Genomic DNA, 23,000 nt, shown 5'->3' on the forward strand with positions numbered 1-23,000 from the left:
AGGTGTCTGTTTTTCTACCCAGCGCTCCTTTTAGTGTGTCTTTGTGTTTAATGTGTGACTATTTTAATGCTTAAATATGCTTCATTTGAGTAAAAGTGAAGTGACAACTTTTAAAACAAACAAATAGAAACCTCCACCCAATTTCTTTCTTTTTTCCATATAGTAAAGTAGTAAAATTTCCATATTTCAGTTCGGTTCTTCTTTTGGATCAGTTTCTGTTAAGGATTCTCTGTTAGTTAGCGCTTCCTTCAAATAAGTATCTGCATTTCTTTCTCCTAAATTGTTCTGCTTGATCTTGACCAAATTATTGAGTAATCACTATCAATAGTCTTCATTTACCAGCCTGTGAATACAGTTTGTCAAACCTTATGGTGAGAGTGATGTGAATATTTTCACTCAAGTACATTTAACTAAGAAATGAACACTATTTAACTATCTAGCTTTACTAAATAGTGTGGTTTTTTCTTGCCATTGTAGGGTATTTTTGAAGGGCAAAAATATTCTAATTGTACTGTTAGAGAATGTAAAAAATGTTTTTTCTTTCTTTTGCTGTTTTTGATTGTTTCTTTTCCTTAAGTGTTATAGAACACACCTTGGATGGGGGCATACTACACATTTATGACTTGGATACTGTACATAGAGCTATTTATATGGATGTTGGTATAAACAGATTTAAACTCCTATGTAGTTTCACTGTTGACCTTGTTTAGCTACTGGCAAACTGCTCTGCAGAACTGCTGTGGAAATGTTGAAGAGAATTGCATATTTTTTTGAGTATATTTGGAGGAACATCTGAATATTACCTCAAGATTGCATCTTTTTTTATTCACCATGAACAAATTGTAACATTGCCTTGAATATATTTTTGCAAATCTCTCTCTGTGCAGCTCAAATTTCTGTTGCAACTCAAAACTTTATAATGAAGTTATAATTTTTGATTAATCATAGGTTTGGCTCCCAAGCAGCTGACGCAGACTTCATTTACCAGTCAAACTTCTGAAACTGAGAACAGGTATAGTATTTGATACATTGTGAAATTACAGTAACCTTCCATAGAGTTATGAGAAGTTTTATAATAAGACTAACTGTTCTATTTTCTCCCAGCCTCAACTTTCAGTTTCAAGTGACTTGTCCTTTTTAAAAATAGACTTTGATTTTACCCAGTTATTGGGGTAAAATTAGTAATTTTATTTTAAGAAAATTACTAATTATTATTAAGCAATATATCTGTAGCTTCACATTTATTTTAAAAAGTAAAATTTAACAAAGGTGGGAAAATATTTCCAAGAGTCTCTATCAAATCAGATGATAACCAGAGAGTATGGGAAGTATGAATTTTTTTCACTTCTGGAAGCATTTTCTAATTCTTAAATTATGGGAATCTTGTATGTATGAAGTCATTTTAGGTGGGACAGAGGGGATTTAATTTGGGATTGCTGTGAAATGAAGGTGTCGGCAGCCATGTAAAAAAAAAAAGATTCTTGTTCTTACTACTAACTAGATTGTTCTTACTACTGACAATTCAAACTTACCTTGGATCCTTCATCATGTTTACTGTTGGTAGTTTTTGAACAATTTTGACATAGCCTCTAGCTTTAGCCACATACAAGGTAAAGGACACTGACTTGTTCATGCCTGATACCTTGAACAGCAACATAGTTGGCACAGTGGTTAGGACATTGATACTGTTCCCTGTGTTCATAATGGACATGAGAAGTGGCGCGGTTCATTTTTAGTACATCTGTCTGAGGCAAGATCAACAATTCTGACTGAACAACCCTTTTGCACATGTTGAAAAACTCTGCTGCTGTGGAATTCTACAGAAGATGGGTGGCAAGGAAGATCTAAAGCTAGTTAAGTGAATATTTTTAGATTTTTCAATAAATATTACAGTAAGTTTGAGGGTTTTTTCTTATTTTCATTCTCAACTGCCAAACAGCTTGAGTGTCTGCTCTGATTTATTAACTTTATTAGCTGAAAAAGCCCATATTCCTTTACTATTATTTGTGTGTATATTTTTCTTGTGAGAGCTTTCTTACCCTACTTTTCATACGCTATTTGAGATTTAAGCCATTCTGTGGTACTCCTGCCGTGGCACAGAGTAATATCTGCAGTGAGCTCCCTTTAGGCCTTTGTAAGAGAAGATTGCAGTGGGAAAAGGCAAACCTCGAAGTAGCTACTTAATGCAAATTTTGGGGCACATGACAGGAATAGAAAATTCACTGTGATTTAGCACAAAAATGCTGCTTTAAAAATCCATGGCAAGAGTCTTTATTTTTTAAAAAGCCCACTGAATTAACTTGCTGTTTCTATTAGAGCAACTGCTTCAGTTAATTAATTAATATGGGCCTATCCCGTTGGTTTGCTCAGAAACAGAAAATCTGTAAATACCTGGTTGAAGTAGAAGTATTTTTGTTTCTGTTTGGCTTCGATGATTTCCACAATTTTTATGCAAATTTTTAAGCAAACCTGTAATTAATGTTATTTTTCCCTGCATATAGCCGCAATAGAATAGTTGATAGATTGAGTTTGTTGTTGATGTATTATAGTACTTTCCAGTGTTTCTTTCAGTCATGACAAGGGGAAACTTAAATTGAGTGAGATTCCAGTGATATCCATGCATTTATTTCTCAGGTCCTCTTTTCCTTCCCTTCACTGCCAGCAAAGTTTGAATTGAATTTGAGAGATACATGACATCTGTTTTATATTGCCCACTTATATTTTTGGGAATATTGACATGATCTGCTTTAGCAGCCTGATATATGATACTTAAAACTAGAAACCTAAATCTTACATAGGAAATATATAGCATTAGGCAGCATCAGTTGTGCTCTGGAAATGCCTCAGTTAAATGCTTGTGTTAATGGCTGTGACTAACCTACCATGATTGAATAAAAATTTAGTAGTTAATTTTTTTCCATTAAAAAAAAAAATCTTGTAATTAGGCTAGTCACAAACTATATTTATTGATTAATCCTTTCTTTCCCTTATTTTTCCACTTGAATTACAAATTAAAATATATAGGACTGTGTTTTGGGTAATTAACTTGGCCTTGCATCTCATTAAAAGTTTATATTGAGTATCTAGGATGATGTGCATAAGCAGTTCCTTTTTTAACATGAAATTTATTTATATTTCAAGCGTTCCATTGTCAAACCCTTCATTAGCATCAAAATGCAGTAACTTCCTGCCATTAGAGGAGCATATTCAGAAGCTAAAAGAAGCAGGAAAAGATGGTGAAAAGCAGCTGATCATAGTAAGTAATACCCTTTTAGTAAGGCTTGTAGCTTCTCAAAGAGAATATTTCTGAATTTGAAGTGCTGTGTTTTTATGAACTTGTCTAAAAATCATTACTTACTGTAAATGATTTATGAAAGAAGAACCTATACTAAATGGTCATGCAATGTTGATGGAAAAAAGGTGACAGACAGACTTAACGTTTAAAGCTGATGCTTGAGAAAATAAGTTTTTTGCATTTTTGTAATAGAATGGTTATTCAGTAGAAGTACATTTATTTTATTTTTTTTTCAGGAGAGTGAATTTACCTTTACTTATTGGGCAAATTCTCAGTGTCTTAAAATGTCACAATTTTAGGGGTAGATGCACCTGGCAGATTGCATGCAAAATTAATAAGAACATATTTATTCCTGCATCATTCAAATGTCCATTATTTTGAAAGAAACTTAAAGATTTTCTTGTGGTTGCACTCATTTTTCCCATAGTATTTAAGCAATGATACTGGTTTGGTTATTTGTTCTTAGACTTTTTGCTATTAGCTGTCAAATGCAGATATCTCTTAAAACAAGAAGATGCAAGATGAAAAGGTAGAGTGACACACAGTCATTTTTTTCTGTCTTGTAGAATCACACAATTTGATATTGAAAAAATTGGGAGTTTTTGCTTGTGTTTCATGTTTTAAATAATCCACACATCACATTATCCTTGAGAAATGAAAGGCTGTAGCTGGGAAGCTACAGAGGGAGAGGAATCTAGGCCATTAGGAAGGAGAGCTCTCTAGTAAGCTTCTTAGGAAATTACCCCTCTCACATATATAACTGGTGGTCCTGCTAAATTGCATTTTTTTCATGTAATGCATGGATTATACACATGAAAATATTAACTAAAGTAGAATCAGGTGAATTATGAACACTCTCTTATATCCATATTGAAATATTTTTAAATCAGAGCCTCTGAGAACCAAACTGGTAAACATAGCCTTGATTTGCCGACAGTGATACAAATCCAGGCATTTGAATGCCCAGTCACAGGATATTAAAGGAGTTTAACATTGAAAAAGTATTTTTCAGCCATTGCCTCTTTGAAACTTATTTTACCATCAGAGCATAATTAAATATCTTAACTACATTAAAAGGACTATAAGAATATTCCCTTTCACTTCAGTAAAGTTAACTTAATTTTTGCTCATAGAGTAATGGGACCTGACTGAAGAGTTGCTAGGATCTTTGACGAGAAGAAATACATAACATTTTGCTTAGCTACTAAAGATTGTACAAAAACAATTTTTCAGCTTACTGAGCATGCCAGTAGTATTCTTCTTGTCAGCCCAAATTAGGAGTGTATTTTTTTTTTCCCTAGATATTCAACACACGAGTTTTAAGTTATTTACCTAGCAAAATTTTAGAATATAAGGAATGGGTCGCTAATGAAGAACGCTAGGGAAAGTGGGAGAGACTAGTTTCTCGTTTTCTGTGTGTATTTCTGGAAAAAGCAAGTAGGCACTGTAACTTTTAAATGTGAAAGTAGCAACTTCATAATACGTAATAGATGTCATACAAATCTAATTCGCTTTGACTTTATTGAGTTCCAAGTAGGCTTTTTGTGGTGTTGAAAGGGCATCTTGATAATGTCTGTAGTTCACTTTACGAGGAAAGCATTAGGTAAAGTATTGCTCTGTTATTCTTTTACCTGAGGGAAAATTGCTCTTAACATTGTCAAAACACAGAGAGGAACCGAAATATTTGTTAAGGTGTTTTGTAAAATACTGTCCTCGACATCAGTTACTGTGGAGACAAGACATAGTTATGTCTAGAATAGTTTATGCTAGCATCTGGAGCAGAAAAACTGCTAAATTCACTTCTAAAAGTACCAGAGTTTACTTGTACAAATACTCAGAAGATCGGGGATTAAATGCATGTCATAAAATAAGGTACATTTTGTAATTAATAGTTTTGTTTGGAAAACCGTGGCAAATTTCTTAAATGTGGATTCTGAATGGCTGGACTTTTTTTTTTTTAAACTTTTTTTTCCGTAAGAAATAGCTGCAAAGGTGTTTATGTACTTCTGTAGTGGTCCTCTGAGAACAGAGGAAAGATTGATTTGATTTACCAACTGTTCAGGTTGAAGTTTCGTCTATACAGAGAGAGGTTTTACTGCACCTAGTCAAATCACCTAAATTAGCATTTATAGCACCTATAAAAAATTTTATAGTTAATAGCTGGAAAAGATTTTTATTTCAAGTTTCTGTAGCGTTGCACTAAGAAAAGCAGTTTCATTTATTCTTCTTTGAGCAAACTCGGGAAGTCATGCTTTTCTTCTTAGCAAGGAATGTTTAATTTGCATTTTGTTACACTTCTTAAAAAACACCTGAAGGGTGCAATTTTGGGCTCTACTGTGAGATCTGATTCTTTTGGACATCTGTCAAGCCAGTCCATCTTTATGTATAGAATCCTTTCTTACTGTAATTGGAAGTGGAAAAACTAGCTGGGCTTAGTGAGACCCACCACTTGATACTGCCAATTGCTGTTGAATTTTCCTAGTGCTTTGTATTTAAGTTTGACATCTGTCCTTCTAATTGTCTTTACAGTATCTGAGGCTCAGTCTGGAATATAACAATATTGTCTGTGTATTTTAACCTTTTAATTTCCTGAGCTGTATTTAGAGAGGTGTTATGGTAAAACTAGTCTTTATTTTCTACAATATGCTTTATTTTCTTTATATTTAATCCTTAAATACGCATCTTTCTTGTTTTCCCATGATTGCTGTAATGAATAGATTAATTTTCTGGTTTTTTTTAGGTAATACAATCTTTAACAAGCTTTAAAGCTATTTGACTTTAACAGGGATCAAGTAATACAACTTCTGTTTGTACAAGAATTATTTAGTAGCTGTACTTGCACCATTCTCTTTCTTGGTACACATCATGTAGTTTATCTGAGCAGCTTTCAAACATAAAATTATCTTCGTTTTGTAGAGATACGACTTAGACAAAAGATGAGTTGTTACTGTTTTCTTCAGATTTGCTTTCTGTCACATCTTAAAAGGCAAGTTTCTTCAGAGGGTAGGACTTGAGCTGAAAACAGCAGGGACTGTAATGCTGCAGTGAACTTTGCAAAACCAAGCTGCGGCAGGAAATGGTGTTTAAAGTGATGTGCAAAGATTTAGGTTCAGACTGAGGAGGGTATGATCTGTTTTTCTTGAGCAAAGAAATTCACATTAGGGCTAAAAATACATTCCGAATCCATGACTGTGTTTAGAGAAGTAGTCTGTTCTTAGTAGTTGACCTGTACCTTCTTACACTTCATTTAAATGTTCAATTGGTAGGTTGACAGGTTGTGTGAAGCTTCATATTGGAATTTTTATGAAGTCATGCACTAAAATTGTTCTTTACTGCCTAAATACTTGAATCTGATGTGTAAATACAAGAACTTGATTGTGAAATCATCCATTCCTTTAACTTCTGAAATGGAAAGAAATACAAATGTGCAAAGTGTATGTTTTCAATTTTCAGAAAATGAGATGTGCTTTGCATGTAAGACAAGCAGTTGTTTGCTTCTTGTAAGGATTCTGCTTCCCCTGCCAGATCTAGCACAAAATTTTGACTGTAACAATAGGAATTGACAAAAGCGTTAATGCTACAAAAGAATGTTCTAAATGATGACCTATTAGATACAGGGACACTTCTTAAATTTATGCCACTAGTGAGATGTTCTCCTTTTAAAATTGAGCTACCCTTTTGAAAAGAATGTGAAAAAGAATAAACAGTGAAAACAAGTCACTGATGTGATAAAAAGGTAGTATAGGGTTACAGGGACTTTTCTAGCTTTTTAGATATCTGAGTTAATTAATGCCTGGATGCAAGCAGGCGTGATTAAATATAGATGATCTTTATAAGTATCAGTAAATGCTTACATCAAGATTGCTTGATGGAAGATGCTTTTGATTCTGACATTTGAATTGGTGCTCTATGTGGAAGTGATGTGCAGGCTAATTCAGTTTACACATTTGAATATCATACCTGAATTTTTCCTTTAAACTTGAACATAGTTTCCTCTTTGAGTGAAATAAGTAATACATGAAAGAAATATTTTGATTTAAGCTGAAAACACACTCCTCAGTGGAGATAAGTGTAAAAGTGATTTCTTATGAGCCTGAAGAAAGTTGCATAATGATCACTTTAAGCTGCTGTTTTATTCCCTGAACTGGTGTAGACCAGTTGACAGTTTGTCTCAAGAATTGGAGAATGGCTTTTGGAGAATGTTCTGTTGTTCACATTAGTTATGTACTGCCTCTTTCCTGTAATCCCAGTAAAAACAAGACAACGGTTACTGTGTAAGTGACTGGGGAGAGAGTTGGGTGGTTGAGAGCAGTCTCCCTTTCTTCCCATACAAAATCTTACCCTTTGTGACAGCTCTGATATTGGGAGAGGGTGGTAATATCCATCCTTCCTTATTATCACTCTTTTATTATCACTATTTCCCATTTCTACTTCACCACAGCAACCCAGCTTTGTCTAGCAGATTCAGGTGAGTTGTGTTGGGTGTCCTTTGTCCTGAAGGTGAGAATGTTTTGTAAAGTTAGCTGGGAATCCGATACAGGAATTCAGGCACCAAGGCCACTTACGTTGTGTTGTGGGCTAACCCTGGCAGGCAGCTGACCCCCATGAAAACTTGTGGATTGAGATAGGGACAGTTCAATAGATAAAGCAAGAGCTGTGCACACAAGCAATGTAAAATAAGAAATTAATCACCTACCGGCTTGCAGGTGTTTAGCCATCACTGGGAAGGCAGGACTTCATCACGTGTAACGGCTGGGAAGACAAATGTAACTCCCAAATGTCATCCCTCATTCCCCTGGCTTTTACCACTCAGCATGACACCGTGTGCTATGGAATACCCCTCTAGTCAGTTGGGGTCAGCTGTCCCAGTTGTGTCCCCTCTCACCTTCTCGTGCACTCCCAGCCTCCTCTCTGGTAGGGCAGGGTGAGAAATAGAGAAGGCCTTGATGCTGTGTAAGCACCATGCAGCAGCAGCTAGAACATCCCTGTGTTGTCAACGATATTTTGGTCACAGATCTAAAACACATCACCATAGCAGCTGCTGTGAGGGAAATTAACTGTATTTCAGCCAAAACTGGTGCACATTGGAACACTTTCTGTGATATTTTTGAATAATGTTTTTATATGAGTTGAGAATGGATTAATTGTCTATTATAAATATTCTGCACACTTGTTGTTTAACTCTGTCGTTTTATTCATATTGCTTTAGCTAATGACCAGTGAGAATATCCTTTCATGAGGGTTAATGACCCTCTATTTTCGTTTTTCAAACAGATTAAATAAAATTAGATATATCACAGTTCTGAAAGTTTCAAGTTGATTCATATCCTTTGGCTAATTTAGCTTTTCAGGAAGATGGTTACTGGTGATGGAGTGGGGTTTTTTTGGTTGGTTGGTGGGGTTTCTTTGTTAAATTCCACAGTCTTCATTTTAAAGTGCAACTTGTTTCTGAGTTGGGTCATGTCTTCTGATCCTCCTGGTCATCAAGGGGATCTACCCATCAGCTTTCAGTCTTGAATGTATCTTCTGTTGAAATGGCATTTTTTGACCTTCTCATTTTGTGTGGAGAGCCCCAAAATCTTTGTGGTGTTCCTTCCTGCTCCTCTTGTATTTCCTTTCCAGCCTGCTTGTTTCTATGGCTGGGTTTTATTCCTTGTTTTGTGAAAAGACTAGAGGAAAAAATAATCTTCCTCTAACTAACTAGGTAATCAAGAATGAGGTGACCTAATCTGTGCTTGAAGAGAGGAAGGAAAGAAAAAAAAAAATAGAGCCCCTTTTCATCTCCTACAGAGGCACCAAATGCCTTTTTTGCTTGCAGGGCTCCTTATTCCACATATGGAGGATCAGCAGACATGCACCTTCTCAAAGAAGATATTGGTAAGACTTTTCTTTCTGTCTAACACAGAATAAAGAAAACCTTCTGGAGATCAAGGCAGCATTCTTGCAATGATGAATTACAGTTAGCCTGTAATGGTGGATCAGGTATATCCTGTGCTTATATTAATGAGGATTACCTGAGATGTTGGGAATGCTTAATTGCCATCCGCATGTGCAGAATTTTGCTTAGGAAATAAAAGTATATATGCTCTTTATTGTTACAATTTAGAAAACTGAGTTTTAAATACAGTAACACCTTTTTCTGCCTACAACCCCACATTTTCTGAAATATTGCTCTGCAAAACATTTCTTTAAGTTCTGTGAGTCAAACATCTTACGTCTTTTTATAGTTATGACAACTACTCCAGTACCTGATGTTTGCTGAGAAGAAACCCTCCCATCAAAATCCCACTTTTAAGTTTTTTTACTCTCATGTGTGGTACATAAGGTGTTCTTGGGTTGGTTTTTTTAATTGTTCCTCCCTCCCCATTAGGAAGAACTGTCAACCACTGTTGCAGTATTCACAGAATCACTGAATGTCAGGGGTTGGAAGGGACCTCGAAAGCTCATCTAGTCCAACCCCCTTGCCAGAGCAGGATCACCTACAGTAGGTCACACAGGAACATGTCAAGGCTGGGTTTGAATGTCTCCAGAGAATGAGATTCCACAAGCTCTGGGCAGCCTGTGGCAGTGCTCTGTCACCCTCACAGTGAAAAAGTTTTTCCGAATGTTTTTGTGGAACCTCCTGTGTTCCAGCTTGTACCCATTGCCCCTTGTCCTGTCATTGGGCATTACTGAGAAGAGCCTGGCTCTGTCCTCCTGACACTCACCCTTGACATGTTTATAAACACGAATGAGGTCACCCCTCAGTCTCCTCTTTTCCAAGCTGAAGAGACCCAGCTCCTTCAGATGTTCCACTCCCTTAATAATCTGTGCTGGACTCTTTCAAGCAGTTCCTTGTCTTTTTTGAACTAAAAGGCCTAGAACTGAACACAATATTCCAGATGTGGCCTCACGAGGGCAGAGTACAGGGGCAGGAGGACCTCTCTTGACCTACTAGCCACCCCCCTTCTAATACACCCCAGGATGCCATTGGCCTTCTTGGCCACGAGGGCACATTGCTGGCTCATGGTCATCCTGCTGTCCACTAGAACTCCCAGGTCCCTTTCCCCTACGCTGCTCCCCAACGGGTCAGTCCCCAACCTATACTGGTACACGGGGTTGTTCTTTCTCAGATGCCAGACTCTACACTTGCCCTTGTTATATTTCATAAAATTTCTCCCTGCTTGGGAACACTTGTTTTTTCTCTTGATGCATGCCCTTTCTACTTTTACTTATGCAATGACATCAGGTTAAAAATAGTCAGATTCTGTAGATGTTTTGTTGAAGTACAAGAATGCATAAATGCATTCTTTGTAATTCCTGATGTTATTCTGCATGTCCTGTTTTTTTGTTAGGTTGCATTGGATTTAGAAAGCTGCTGGTTTTGGGGTTTTTTTTTGCCTGAAGCATTGCGTCCTGTAGTGTGACTTTGAAATAGTATTTCAATTACACAAAAAGGCTATCTGCTTTACTGCCTTCAGGATACTGTCAAGTATTTGCTGATAGAGTCAGCATTTGTTAGGGCTGCAGAGTTCAGAAGACTGCTTTAAATACTACAATGTGTTTTTTCTGATAACTCGTGTAACAGGTTTTTAATATTAACTTCTGTGCGTAGCCCATTGATACAATTGAATGCATGTAAAAATAGTAGGATCAGTTAAATTCTTAAAAAAACAAACACTAAACCAAAAAATCCCACCCGAAATCACTGATACCGGCAACATCCAAGGGATTCAGACTGTAAAATATAATATATCAGTACTATTCCAGGGAAATAATCTGTTCCTGGAAACTTGCAAAACAGCATACATGTTTACAAGACAAGCTGGGATGAGCTAAGGAGCCTGACAGCTTTGAGGATACCTTTGCCCCAAAGTTATTTATAACTTCCTACATTGATAAGCTTTTTTTTTTTTTTTGGCTTGAGCTTTTTGCTGGTGAACTAATAGATGCTTTAGCTTAAATACCTGCAACTTCTTGGTCATTTGAACAGAAATTGTTTCATAAGACTTACTGCCGTACTGATATGTGCCAAGTATTTTAAGAGTTGCTTTAGTAGTTTAAGAGTATCTGATTTCCTAATTTTTGTGTCTTTTTTTAAAAAAAGTATATTCCAGGCATCGAAGAAGACTTCCTCTTCACTTATTCTACCATAGATACCAGGGCTATGTTCTCCATCTTGAAGATGGGATAAGCTAGGTGCAATTGATTCATCTTAAAATAACTGCCATTAATCATCCTTCCAAAAAAATTTTTTCATCTTACATGTAATAAAATGCAGTACATTTTGGTGGCCAGGGGGGTACTTTGCTTTGAGCTATATTGCTGCTTTAAAGAAAGTCTACAGGTAAAATAAAATGCATTGGATTCAATTTTCAGACCTTTAGAAACCTTATCTTATTCTGACTTTGAAAATCTAACCTCAGGGTTCATCTTTTCATTTTTCTTCAAAAAATTAATGAATTCCTGTTTCTCCCTCCATATACAGTAGGAATGTATAAATTGGCGTACCATTAAAGCAATAACTTCTCAGATCTAGCTTCTTCTTTTGGCTGAGTTCTCTATATGTGCTCTTAAAGATAAGTTCAGCTCTGAGTTTGCCTGGCCAGTTGTACATTTAATCTCGTCTTGGAAAGAAATGTTTTGGATTTCACTAATGACTGCTTGAAACAAGCAGCTATTGTGTGGAGAACTCAACTGTCACCTATCTCTTAGATATACTTCCGCATATCTTTGAAGGTGGAAGGACTAAGAAATTATTTGTAAACACTTTTGCTGTGTAGGCTTTTTTACTATGAATATTTTCAGCTCTTAGAAAAGAAAATTGAGTGATCTGTTTTCTTGCAAATTGTGTGCTTTCAGTTTGGGTACACACATCAATTTCGTTTTAAAAACCACCCTCAAGTACTCTTTGCTTATGCAGTATACCATTTTAGAGTATATGTTTCTCTACTATTTGTGATATATGTTAAAATGGATTAAAAATGACATTTATTGCTGCTTACATAAACTCAGTTTCCAAGTGTAGTTAAAGAAAAAAATAAAGTATTTGAGCATTAGGCCATAACTTAGAACATACCTTTTGGCTACAGACTTCAGTCTAATTAGTATTCTCTTGCTCTTTGCAAAAGACAGCCCCCACACCTGACACTTGACTCTGTTGGGCAGCAAGTCCTTAATCCGAGCATACTTCTAAATTACTAACACTGTTTTCGTGAATAAATAGCAAAGCAATAGGTGCTGAGTAGTGCCCTTAATCTGGTTTCAGAGTAGGAGGATAACCTAAAGGGTCATAAGGAAGATACATGATCTTCTGTTTGTATTGTAGCCTCTGTCTAGTATCTGAAAAATAAGAGTTATGAACCCTGTGCAATTAAAATAGAATGTTGAGCATTGTAATTAGCTGTTTCCAATTAAGAGTTAAGACAAGTCTTGAGAGTGTGTTAAATAAAGCTTTTAATCAATGAAGAGTGAGATAACAACTGTAATGCTATTTGATTGCCTTGAAATATTTGATTTTTGTAGAAACCTAGAAGATGGTGATAAGCTATTGCAAATGTGTTACTGTTCTTAATGATTATTTCTGTAACTTTTGTTTTATATAATATCCTTCCAAACATTCAGGAAAATGGCTCATCTTTTGGTCCACCTTGAAGCAACTCACAACCAAAAGACAGGCAGCAGCAGAACTGTAGGAAAAAAACAAATAGTGAACTGCTGGATGTGGGAATTGTTTTTGTGGAAGATTATATTTACTGCAAGTAGGATAACCAAGGAAGAGTTACCTGTTTTTTGTATTTCATTAAATAGAAGTCATTTTTTCGAAACAAATGGGGATGATGCTAATTTTAATGTTAGGTAGAGTTTGTTCTGTGATTGGTGCCTGTGCTTTTGAGGTTGTGTGGATTTTTGAAAGATGGAATTCTAAATTCTGTACTTGTCCTTTCTCCTGTCATTTTAGCCTCTGTGTTGAGTTTCCAGAAAAGTTATTAAAGGCTTGTCTGATCAGGTTACTGTTCTGTTGAGTTTATTTATTGTGCTTGCAATTGACAGATACGTTTTCTTTTTTGTTTTTTTTTCAAATAGGATGCAGGGCAGAAGAGATTTGGTGCCATTTCCTGTAATATCTGTGGAATGCTTTACACTGCATCAAATCCAGAGGATGAAACCCAACATCTCCTATTTCATAACCAGTTCATAAGTGCTGTAAAATATGTGGTAAGAAGATCTTATCTTCTTAAAAGACATAGCATTAGCTCTTATTTGCTGTGTATGAGTTGCATTTCATATTACATTAAATCATGTTTTAATAGTAGGCCATAAATAATCCACTTTAGGAAATAAACATATAAAAATATTGAATGGGAGTGGTGTTTCATTGCCATTGTATTCTTTCTGTTACAATTCCGTGATCTTAGAGGGTGATGATGGTGATAGGAAAACAAAGGAATGTGTCACTGTTCTGAAAGTGCTAAAAAGAAGATTCAGTACAACTGATGTTTACAATAATTGTCTTAACAGTTAAAGAACTGCTTGTACTGTTTTTTGTAATTGTATAATCTTAGATGACTTCTAAATTTCTTAATTATATGTAATTTGAAGAGAAACTGCCTAGGCATCCAGCTGATACAACTTCATAGTATATCGAAACTTGACTGACTTCATAGTGTAATCGTAATCTTTTAAGTATAAAGTCCAAAATATTATTTCTTAACTTCATGATATGTGCTATTTCTGAGGCTCAAATTTGAAAAATTCTGTACAACTTAAAGTATATTGTAAAATCAGCTACCTTACACTAGCTGATATTACAAGACTTATAGGAAATACCTGTTCACATGTCTGAAATCCAGAACAGAATCCACAAAGCCTATTTTCTTTATCACGCATGTTACCTTCAGTACTCTACACTCGAGTAGATAAGACCTCCAGGATAACTGAACTGAGGCCACCAATTCATTTCATGTAGGTACCAAATGCCTATTGGGCTACTCTTATATCTCAAGTTCAATTTTATCCCACTGTTTACAAATACAAAGATACACCTTCATAAGTAAAGTGTTTGAAATTGTTTAGTAAATAGTGGTGGTGTTTGTTCTGCTCTTTGTTAGTTTTTGCTGAATAATGGAGACATCTTGTAAAATCTCTTCTTAGACACACTAGCTACGGTGTAGGGCAAGACCGGACAGAAAGTGTGATGGACCAGAGTACATTAGAATGGCAGCATATAATACATTTCCCTGTTTTATTCCTGTTTGTCCTATATCCCTGTTCCATGCCTGGCCCTCACCAAATGCTTTCAGATCTTAAATATTATCAATGATGTAAGCATAATTTACAGAGAATGGTGTTAGTTCCTTTGCACAGAAGCTGGTAGATGTGTTCAGTAGTTAAATAAAGCTGCCACGTTCATGGAGGTAGGAAGCTGCACTGAAGTTTGAGTATTTTGGAAGCTGAAAGAGCTGAAATTTCTCACTTGTATGTATGTCTTGAGTAACAACATGATTAAGCTAGAAGTGAAAAAGCAGACTGCCTTAAACTAGTTGTGAGTAAGTATGTATGAAGTTAAGTTTGTTTTTAGTTTGAGAAAAGCTTTTTCCATATTTTCTCAGTTGCTAGGCATCCCTTTAAAATGTCACATGATGTGTACTCAAGCCAATTATTTATGTTGTCAGTTCAGTGAGGAAACAGTTCCATCTCTGAAGTCTTTTAAGACCAGTTGTGTTTTGTGACATTGTAGACAACTATAGAGCAATGGTTTAGATCATTATTCTTGACTAGAAACTGTAGATTAAGAGGCAAAGGAAGGAGTCTTTCAAGTCTTTAAATTATCCTCTGACTTTTTTTTTCTTCCTCATAACAATGCTCAGTTTTCTGCATGGGTTTTTGCCCTGCTAAACCGATGAGTCTTTAACACTAGTCATTTGACTCATAGTCAGTGATTCGTGGTTGATTGTATTGTGGTAATATCCATGACAGAAACATCTTCACTTCCTCTTAGAAAATAATTTGAATTTTAGATGATAAGCCTTCTTCCTGGTGAATTAATACACCAAGTCTCTACTTGTGAATTTTTAGTCATCCAGAAATAGCAAAAGAATGATTGCTAATTACCGTAGTTTTGCCAGGAGGTTTCTAGTGGGAGTTGTTGGAGAGAGAATGGCTCAGAGGCGTGATACACTTGGTTTCCAGATACGTTTGTGTAGTTACTGTGTTGAAACTAGAATTACTTTCCTTTCCCTGACAGAAAGTGTTAACTGGACAAGTAGCATCATGGAATAAAAAACTTGTACTAGAGAATGTCTTGATAACTTCTTGGTTAGGCTTTCTGGTCCAGGAAACTCTGGTCTTGGTGACCTTGGTATGTTACTTTATCAGCTCTCCACATATTCTTTTTTATGTAGTTAATATATTGGGCATTATTGTTGCCTTGGAGGCCATTGTAAGGTATCTAAGAAGCATTTTTCATCCTCTCGTCATTGACATTCTTCGTTTTCTATGGTGCAGTCCCAGTCTGATTTGAGAAGACTTTTTCTCAATTTTTTCATCCCTTTTGAGTGTCTCTGGTTACATGCCTAGTAGTTCCATTGATGATTCATTTCACAGAATCACAAGAAGGCGGCCTATATACACTATTGTGCTTGAGCTTCTTGCGAAAATGGACTTTGTTAGTGTCTTGCCCACCTGCATCCAGCTACTTTGTGAGCAGCCAGAAGATAGTTTGCATCAAAAAATAAATTATGTGCTGTTTTCAACAAAACACAAGTTATGTTTTTATTTTTTTAAAGGCCTATCTTGTTTCTTTTAGTAAAAATTTCTTTCTAGTCTCTAGAAACTCCATGATGCCCTCAGAAGTAGGACAGGCTAACAAGGAGATGGTGTCGGGATACTTGTTTTGTCTTGGATGGCTGATAGAGAAAGGAAACGGCAGGCCTTGTGTGGAAAGAGAAAGTTTGGCAAGTTTAATGACATTTTCTAGATTTGGGAACAGAAGATTGGCAAGGATTGGTATAGGTTTTCGAAAAATTGCCATTTGCTGTTGTTAGAAGCATGTGAATTAAATAAGCAAGAAGGTAAGGTGGTCAAGGATAGTACCAGAGCAGGAACAGATTAGTGTGTGAGGTGTTCCCTCCTGCAGGCAAATGGAGGAATCTGTCTCACTGTCCTTCTGGTTTCAGACATCTGAAAGTCTCCAGAAAAAAAATACGCTGTTCTAGCATGTGTGTGCATTTAGTGATGATATATATACATCAAGTGCCAACTCCAGCAGGATGGACAAGTTTGTAGGATGGACATGTGGTTCAGTTTTATAAAATCCTTTAGCCATGATATCGCACAATATTGTGTCATACCACATAGTATCAACTTAGTATTTCTGCAGATTTTCTTTGGAAGCAAGACATTATTTTTAATGATGTTTTTGAGGTGCAAACCCAAAAACTTAAGTTAGGAAATGCATGTGAATTCAGGTGCCTGATGCAAATGCATTTAATGTGTTTGTATTTCAAGTTCATCGTCTTAGAGAACGATGTCTTGAGCTAAAGAAAGTGGAAGAAGCTGTTGTTTGAGCTAATATCTAATTAGATACGTTTTAAATAGCTTTTCTGCTGTAACTGCACCCAAGCTCATTTGTGAGGTTCCTAAGATTTTCAGATTTAAAAAAAAGGCAACATTTGACTTTTTGGGACCTAAGGTTAATAGAGTATCAGGATTAAAGATGATGATGAACTTGATGATATCTTAGAAAGATTTCATGCTTGTCTTGCTTTGGATTAATTCCAAAAGTGATATATCTGTACAATATAAGTCTTAATAATATTTCAAATAAAGTTCTTACCTTTAGCTATCTTCTGTAAGAATCTTAGTTCTAACAGAGGGTAGTATGTAGTAGTTACATCCAAGAATCTTAATGTGTTCACAGTCAAAACCTCACTTAGTGTATTACATTCATAGGAAGGAGGGGCAGAGAATCTGAAATTTGATGGAGTAAGAAAGAAAAATGCAGTAGACCCATTCTCTGCTACAAATTATCAAGGATTAAAGTGCACAAAATTTCATACTAAACTTGATATTAGGAGGAAATTCCGTAAATGCTTTTTGTAGTGAAGTCTAAGAATTATTCAGTATAAAGCACGTTTTCCTCACTACCTCAATATTTTTGAGGAAAAAACAGTGTAAGAAAAACCTACCACCAATTTTATTTTATTTGTATTCATTTGAAAAGGGAGTACAGACAAGCCAGAGCTGAGATATATAGAAAGATACCAGGTTTGCCGTTTGATTTCCTATTCTTAAATAAGCACTTTTACAACATGAGGAAATGCATGGGAGGCAGTATGCAGTGTCTCCTAACTTAAGCTTTTAAAGACAAATCTACATCAGTGATTATTTTAAATTATAAATAGAACGTATTTCATGTGAAATTGAGCAGTACACATCTCGATTATTGTCTTATTAATGTCAGAGCCATCTGTACAACTGTATTCTACTGTCATTCGTTGTATACATACATAATATCCAGAGGAAGCAGTTCACTACACAGTGCAGTGCTAATTACTGCCCGTGTTATTTCATGATGTGGTAGACTGCTTGTCTGTTGCCTTTTTTTGAATTATTTCTTTTGCAATTCTGTTGCCTTTGTACCTTAACAAACAAGCAGAAGCAATATTTAATCTTGTTTGAATTGGGAGGAAAACTTTGAGGTAGATAAAAAATGAATTAACTGTGCATTGCAGAGTTGCCTTGTGTTCTGTAGGATAAATAGGTGTGACGTGGAGGGGAGGATGCAGCAGTTCCTGTGCACTGCTGAGGTACTGCACAGCACCGGTCTGCCCAGTTGTGGTGCTTAGACTGTATGTGCTTTGTGCTACTGCTGGTAATTTGTGGATGAGGACGGATTTCTGATATCAGGGAGGAGTGATATGACCGTGTTCTTTTACTCCCAGTCGTGCAGAACATGTATCTGGATGGGAACAAAAGCTTTCCTTTTAACTTCTTGCATCATCACAAGCAATGCTACATCAGTGCTTGGGCATCTGATTCAACAGCAAATAAGTCTCAATGCCCTGAAGTAATGTCAATTAGAAGGAAAGGAAAAGCATTTTTTCTGACATCGCAGTACAATATTATAAAGTATATTGCAGACGTAATGCTTTTGTTTCTTACTATCATAAAACATTCTTGCCATCTGCCTGAGTGAAAGGAGTCCTACTTTAGATCTCTGTGATTGAAATACCTTGCAGACTGTTGTATTTTGTTTTAATAGTGTTAAAATAGTGACTTTTTAAAAAACAACAAAAAACTCCAACTAACCCCAAACATTAATAGGTAAAGTTCAGTGATACTGTCTTCGGTAAGATACAGATACTAAAGCATATTTTGTGTATTGTAGATATGTAATAGGCTCAGTCCCAGCTGAAGCTATAGCACATTTCCCTAACAGCTTTAATATGAGAACGTGAAAGAGCTGTGACCAGTCTTGTGCATTACTTCCATTTGTCTGGCTTAAAGGGAGCACAGTTCATTCCTTACTAAGGTGAACAATAAGGATACTGCAGATGCAGATGCTTAAGTGAAGTGTTAGTTTTCCTTTCTGAAATTCCTAGAGCTGCATCAGTAGCAAAGGAATATGACTTAAGATTTTTAATGAAGACATTTTTGGCTGAGCCTAGGGTTTGCAGAAAATTTTTTGAAAGCCTCCTCTAAGTGGTGCATTTGTAAATAAATTCGAGAATATTTCAACTCAGAAACTACTGCTCCTGTGAATATAATCCATCCCTGTATTATACTAAGCACTTAAGAAAATGAACAAGTGGACAATAAGTAAAGTAATGAGTATTTAAGTATTGCAGGAGTTTTAACAGAATTATTTTTAGACTTATGCTGATAGACTGTTTCTTAAAAGTTTAACAGCAGTATGATATTCACAAAATTTTTTTCATAGGATTTCATTTTCTTGGAAATACCTGGCTGTAACATTAACAGGATACCTTAACCTAAAACTAAGGTTGAATTCTCTGCATTAGGCCTGCAAGCTAAAATTTAGATTTTAATGCTCTTCATTAGGCATGCAACATTGTGGATGCTGTGATGATAGAATTATCAAACACTTGCATTTATCTGCTGAGTGATTGTCACAGTTCATTTAAAATAGGCTATAGGAAACTTTTGCAGGGCCAACAGGTACCGAAAGGCAGCAAAAGACAAGACATTGAGAGAGGAGGGTATTTGAGTTTGGAGAGTAGTAATCCTTGCCTGAAGCTTTTGACACTTTTCCTAACAGCCTCAAAAAGTATGTCACAATCCCGGTGCCTACCTGCACGTTGTGACACTGCTGTTTACTGCTCTTTGTGTTCAGACTGTAATGCATAGGAATTCAAACAGGATCTTCGTTTTTGTTTGTATTTAGTGCAACTACTACCGAGAAGAAAAGCAGGCAGGATTGAAATGTCGTCTGTGGTGGAAACGTTGCTGTGCTGGGTCCTAAACTTATACTTAAATAGTTCCAGGGCTACCAGCAAGTAGATAAATCTCTCAAATTACTCTCTTCATGGCTTGTTTGGGGTAAGGGAGTAAAATCAGCATTGTTAACATGAGTTACAGATCAAGTATTGTAACACTTAAGTTTGTCATTTTTTTGGTGGTAGTGTATCTGGAATTCATTCAGTGCTGAATTTCATTGTTTAGTTTTCAGGTGAACGTTGTTCTGTGGGAAGGTACAGGTTTCAATGAGAATTATTCCAGCAATATTGTTTCTTCAAAGGCTTTTTTATTTAAAGTTGCTGTGAGTAAGTCTTGTTGATCAGCCTTCTGAGTGGCTGAAATTACTTCTGCATTCAGTATTTTAGGTCCCATCAAAGCAACTTGAGTTCTAATATCTACCAGTCCCATCTTACTAGATTTAAGTGGCTTTTTTGTTTTGTTTTTTCCATGCAGGTACTGCTCATTATTCACCACGAGTGTGGATCTGAAGAAGAGTTAATTACCTCTATTTTTTTGAGTATGTTTATACTTCAGATACACACAACGTAGTCTCCTTCCCTATTAGATTCTTAGAAGGTAGTTATAAATTTTTTTCTAGTATCCTTCTTGTGGCTTTAACAGTTATAATCAGTAACAAAATAAACTATTCCTTACATTTTGGGCAACTGCATGCCAATCAGTTCACTTAGAACCTCCTGGAGGTCTTTCGCATGCCAAACTTTAAAACTGAGTGTGTATTTGTGGAGGTAACTATGTTAAAAAGAAATCTTTTATTAAAACTTAGGGGTTTTCCCATTCACTGGCCTTTGGAAATAACTATTACATAGGTTTGGAAATCAGTTATGTGAGCTGAGTTTGCTACTTCTATTTTAAGATTCAGTTTGCACTGCAGTCCTGGGGGGAAAAAAAAAATCTAGCTGGGAAATTATAAGACACTTTCATAAATTGTTTCTAGATATAGTTAGGCTATTGTATAAATTACTGTATAAATAAGTTCATATTATACCTGTTGTGTTTATTTTAAAAAGCTAGCTGATGTTTCCTTCTCTAGCAAAGCAACTGCTAAATAGTGTGAAGTCTCTGCATAAATTCAGTGTCTAGAACAATAATATGCAATATCTGTTTGTAAAAGTACATCTTGTATATGATTTAGATAAGTGTTTGTTTTATTTAGGGTTGGAAAAAGGAGAGAATTTTGGCTGAATATCCTGATGGAAAGATCATAATGGTTCTTCCTGATGATCCAAAGTATGCACTTAAAAAGGTATGGTGAGAAGGACTGGACTTTTATAGCTTACCTGGTTTGATGTTTTTATGTAAATCATGAGAATGTTCATAGGAAAGTTTGTGTAATTTATGTGAGCAGTGGAGGTTGGACTCAAAACTGCAGTGCTTCTGCAGCTTTTTCCACAAACAGATCAGACATCTCACTCTTACGCACTGCTCTGCTCTTCAGAGAGATGATGGGTCTGAGCAGGAGTCAAAGGCAGAGCTGGAAAGAGCATCAACCAACTGATTTTTTTAAAATATTTTTTTATATATATACTTGCTGAATGTCTGCCAGATATTTAATATAATATAAGCTGCCTGCTATGTTTAAGCAAACTGAAATGTATTGACTTTATTCCACAGCACAAACGCAGCACTGTTCTCTAAATGATTTTTGGATTAACCAGATGTGGCTGGAAAGTGGCCTCAAAGTCATCTAGGCCATTCCCGTATCCAAAGCAGAATCAGCTTTGGTTATGATGCATCTGACAACTTTCCAAAACTTCAAACACCCCAGAGGTTTTTCTGACCTCTTCAGACTCCGTTGCAATGTTTTGCTCTCTGTAACATTAGGAAGATTTCCCTAAACGTCCAACAGACTCTCTACTGCCATTTAAGATCAGTAGTGCTAATCATACTGCCCTAGATGTTTCTTTTCCTCTTTGCAACAGCTTTGTTTGTGCCTGAACAAATTCTGGTTGTTTCACCGTAAGAAGATTGATGTGCTGTTTTCTAGTTTATACTCCTAAATAATATTTTATAGAGCTCTGATCATTGGCATACTTTTCTCCTAGTTTATTTTCATTTGTGCCATTTCTCTTGCCTCTCTTGAAAGTCTTTGTCTAAAACTGGGCACAGTACATGAGTGGAGAGTTGGAGCAGAAGCAGGGTACGTTTGTTGTCTTGCTGGCTAGACTGTCTTTGTACATCTTAATATGTCATTATATTTGTGGTTTCAGTAGCATGGCATTGATTCTGTTTAGCTGAGGGTTTGCTGTGACTCTTTTACAGCACCACTGTCACAGGATGACAGAATGGTTGAGGTTGGAAAGGATCTCTGGTGACCAAAATGCTGCCCGGGACAGTTCTTTCTGATGGCATGACTGTAGCGGGTTTTCTTACAGAATTGTTTAAGTTATTGAATTGAAAAGAAATGAGAAATTTTCCGTTTGCAATATTTAATAGAGATACATTTATTAATTTTGTTTTTCTGATGTTCTGGTGTATTATCTTCATTTTAGTACATTCATTGCACACCCATTTTCATACTAAAATGACCGAAGAAAAAATTACATAAAGTACTTAAGTGGGGGAGAGGAAAGGAAGACTGTAGCAAATTAAGTCATTTAGGATAGAGTTATCTGTAGTTCTGTGTGGTTCAAGCTGAGAGAATCTACAACTGTCACCACTCTGCATATCAGAGTCTACAGTTTGATTATCTGTGTTCTCTCTATTAGCAGTTGACTAATTGAAGTTTGGACTTAATGGAAGCTGACTTAGAGGGCACTACTCTTCCTATTTCCAGCCAAGTATTATTTAAGTAGCATTTTTGCAGACCAATGTGTTGTAGGTTACTTAGGATAATCCTTAACTTAGCTTTCAGTGTTCCAGATAACTTTGTGCTTTCTTGCAAAGCTGGTTTTTTTTCTGTAAATTTCTACATGTGTTTCTTATACAGCATTTAAACTTACTTTGACAGGTTGAAGAAATTCGAGAAATGGTAGACAATGACTTGGGATTTCAGCAAGCTCCACTCATGTGTTACTCTAGAACTAAAACTCTTCTTTTTATTTCCAACGACAAAAAAGTCATTGGCTGTTTAATTGCAGAACATATCCAGTGGGTAAGTGATTGAATTTGGGAGAAAGAAAATCGGTGTCAGTGCTTAGAACACTTCCCCCCTGGAAGTGTTCAAGGTCAGGCTGGATGGGACTTTGAGCAACTTGGTCTAGTGGGAGGTGTCCTTGCCATGGGG

At 36.0% G+C, this 23,000-nt stretch overlaps 1 protein-coding gene across 1 annotated transcript in view; it reads left to right on the forward strand.

Moving 5' to 3' along the window:
* The window catches only part of ESCO1 (establishment of sister chromatid cohesion N-acetyltransferase 1), a 29,178-nt gene that overhangs the window by 3,096 nt on the left and 3,082 nt on the right, over positions 1-23,000 (forward strand). Inside the window, exons 4-8 of the mRNA XM_009872936.1 lie at positions 949-1,012; positions 3,142-3,256; positions 13,361-13,492; positions 20,931-21,020; positions 22,725-22,868. Of these exons, the coding sequence (XP_009871238.1) occupies positions 949-1,012; positions 3,142-3,256; positions 13,361-13,492; positions 20,931-21,020; positions 22,725-22,868 (545 nt within the window). The remainder of the gene's footprint in view (positions 1-948; positions 1,013-3,141; positions 3,257-13,360; positions 13,493-20,930; positions 21,021-22,724; positions 22,869-23,000) is intronic.

Source organism: Apaloderma vittatum, unplaced genomic scaffold, assembly GCF_000703405.1.
Source record: "Apaloderma vittatum isolate BGI_N311 unplaced genomic scaffold, ASM70340v1 scaffold4667, whole genome shotgun sequence".
In the NCBI taxonomy this organism is placed as follows: domain Eukaryota; kingdom Metazoa; phylum Chordata; class Aves; order Trogoniformes; family Trogonidae; genus Apaloderma; species Apaloderma vittatum.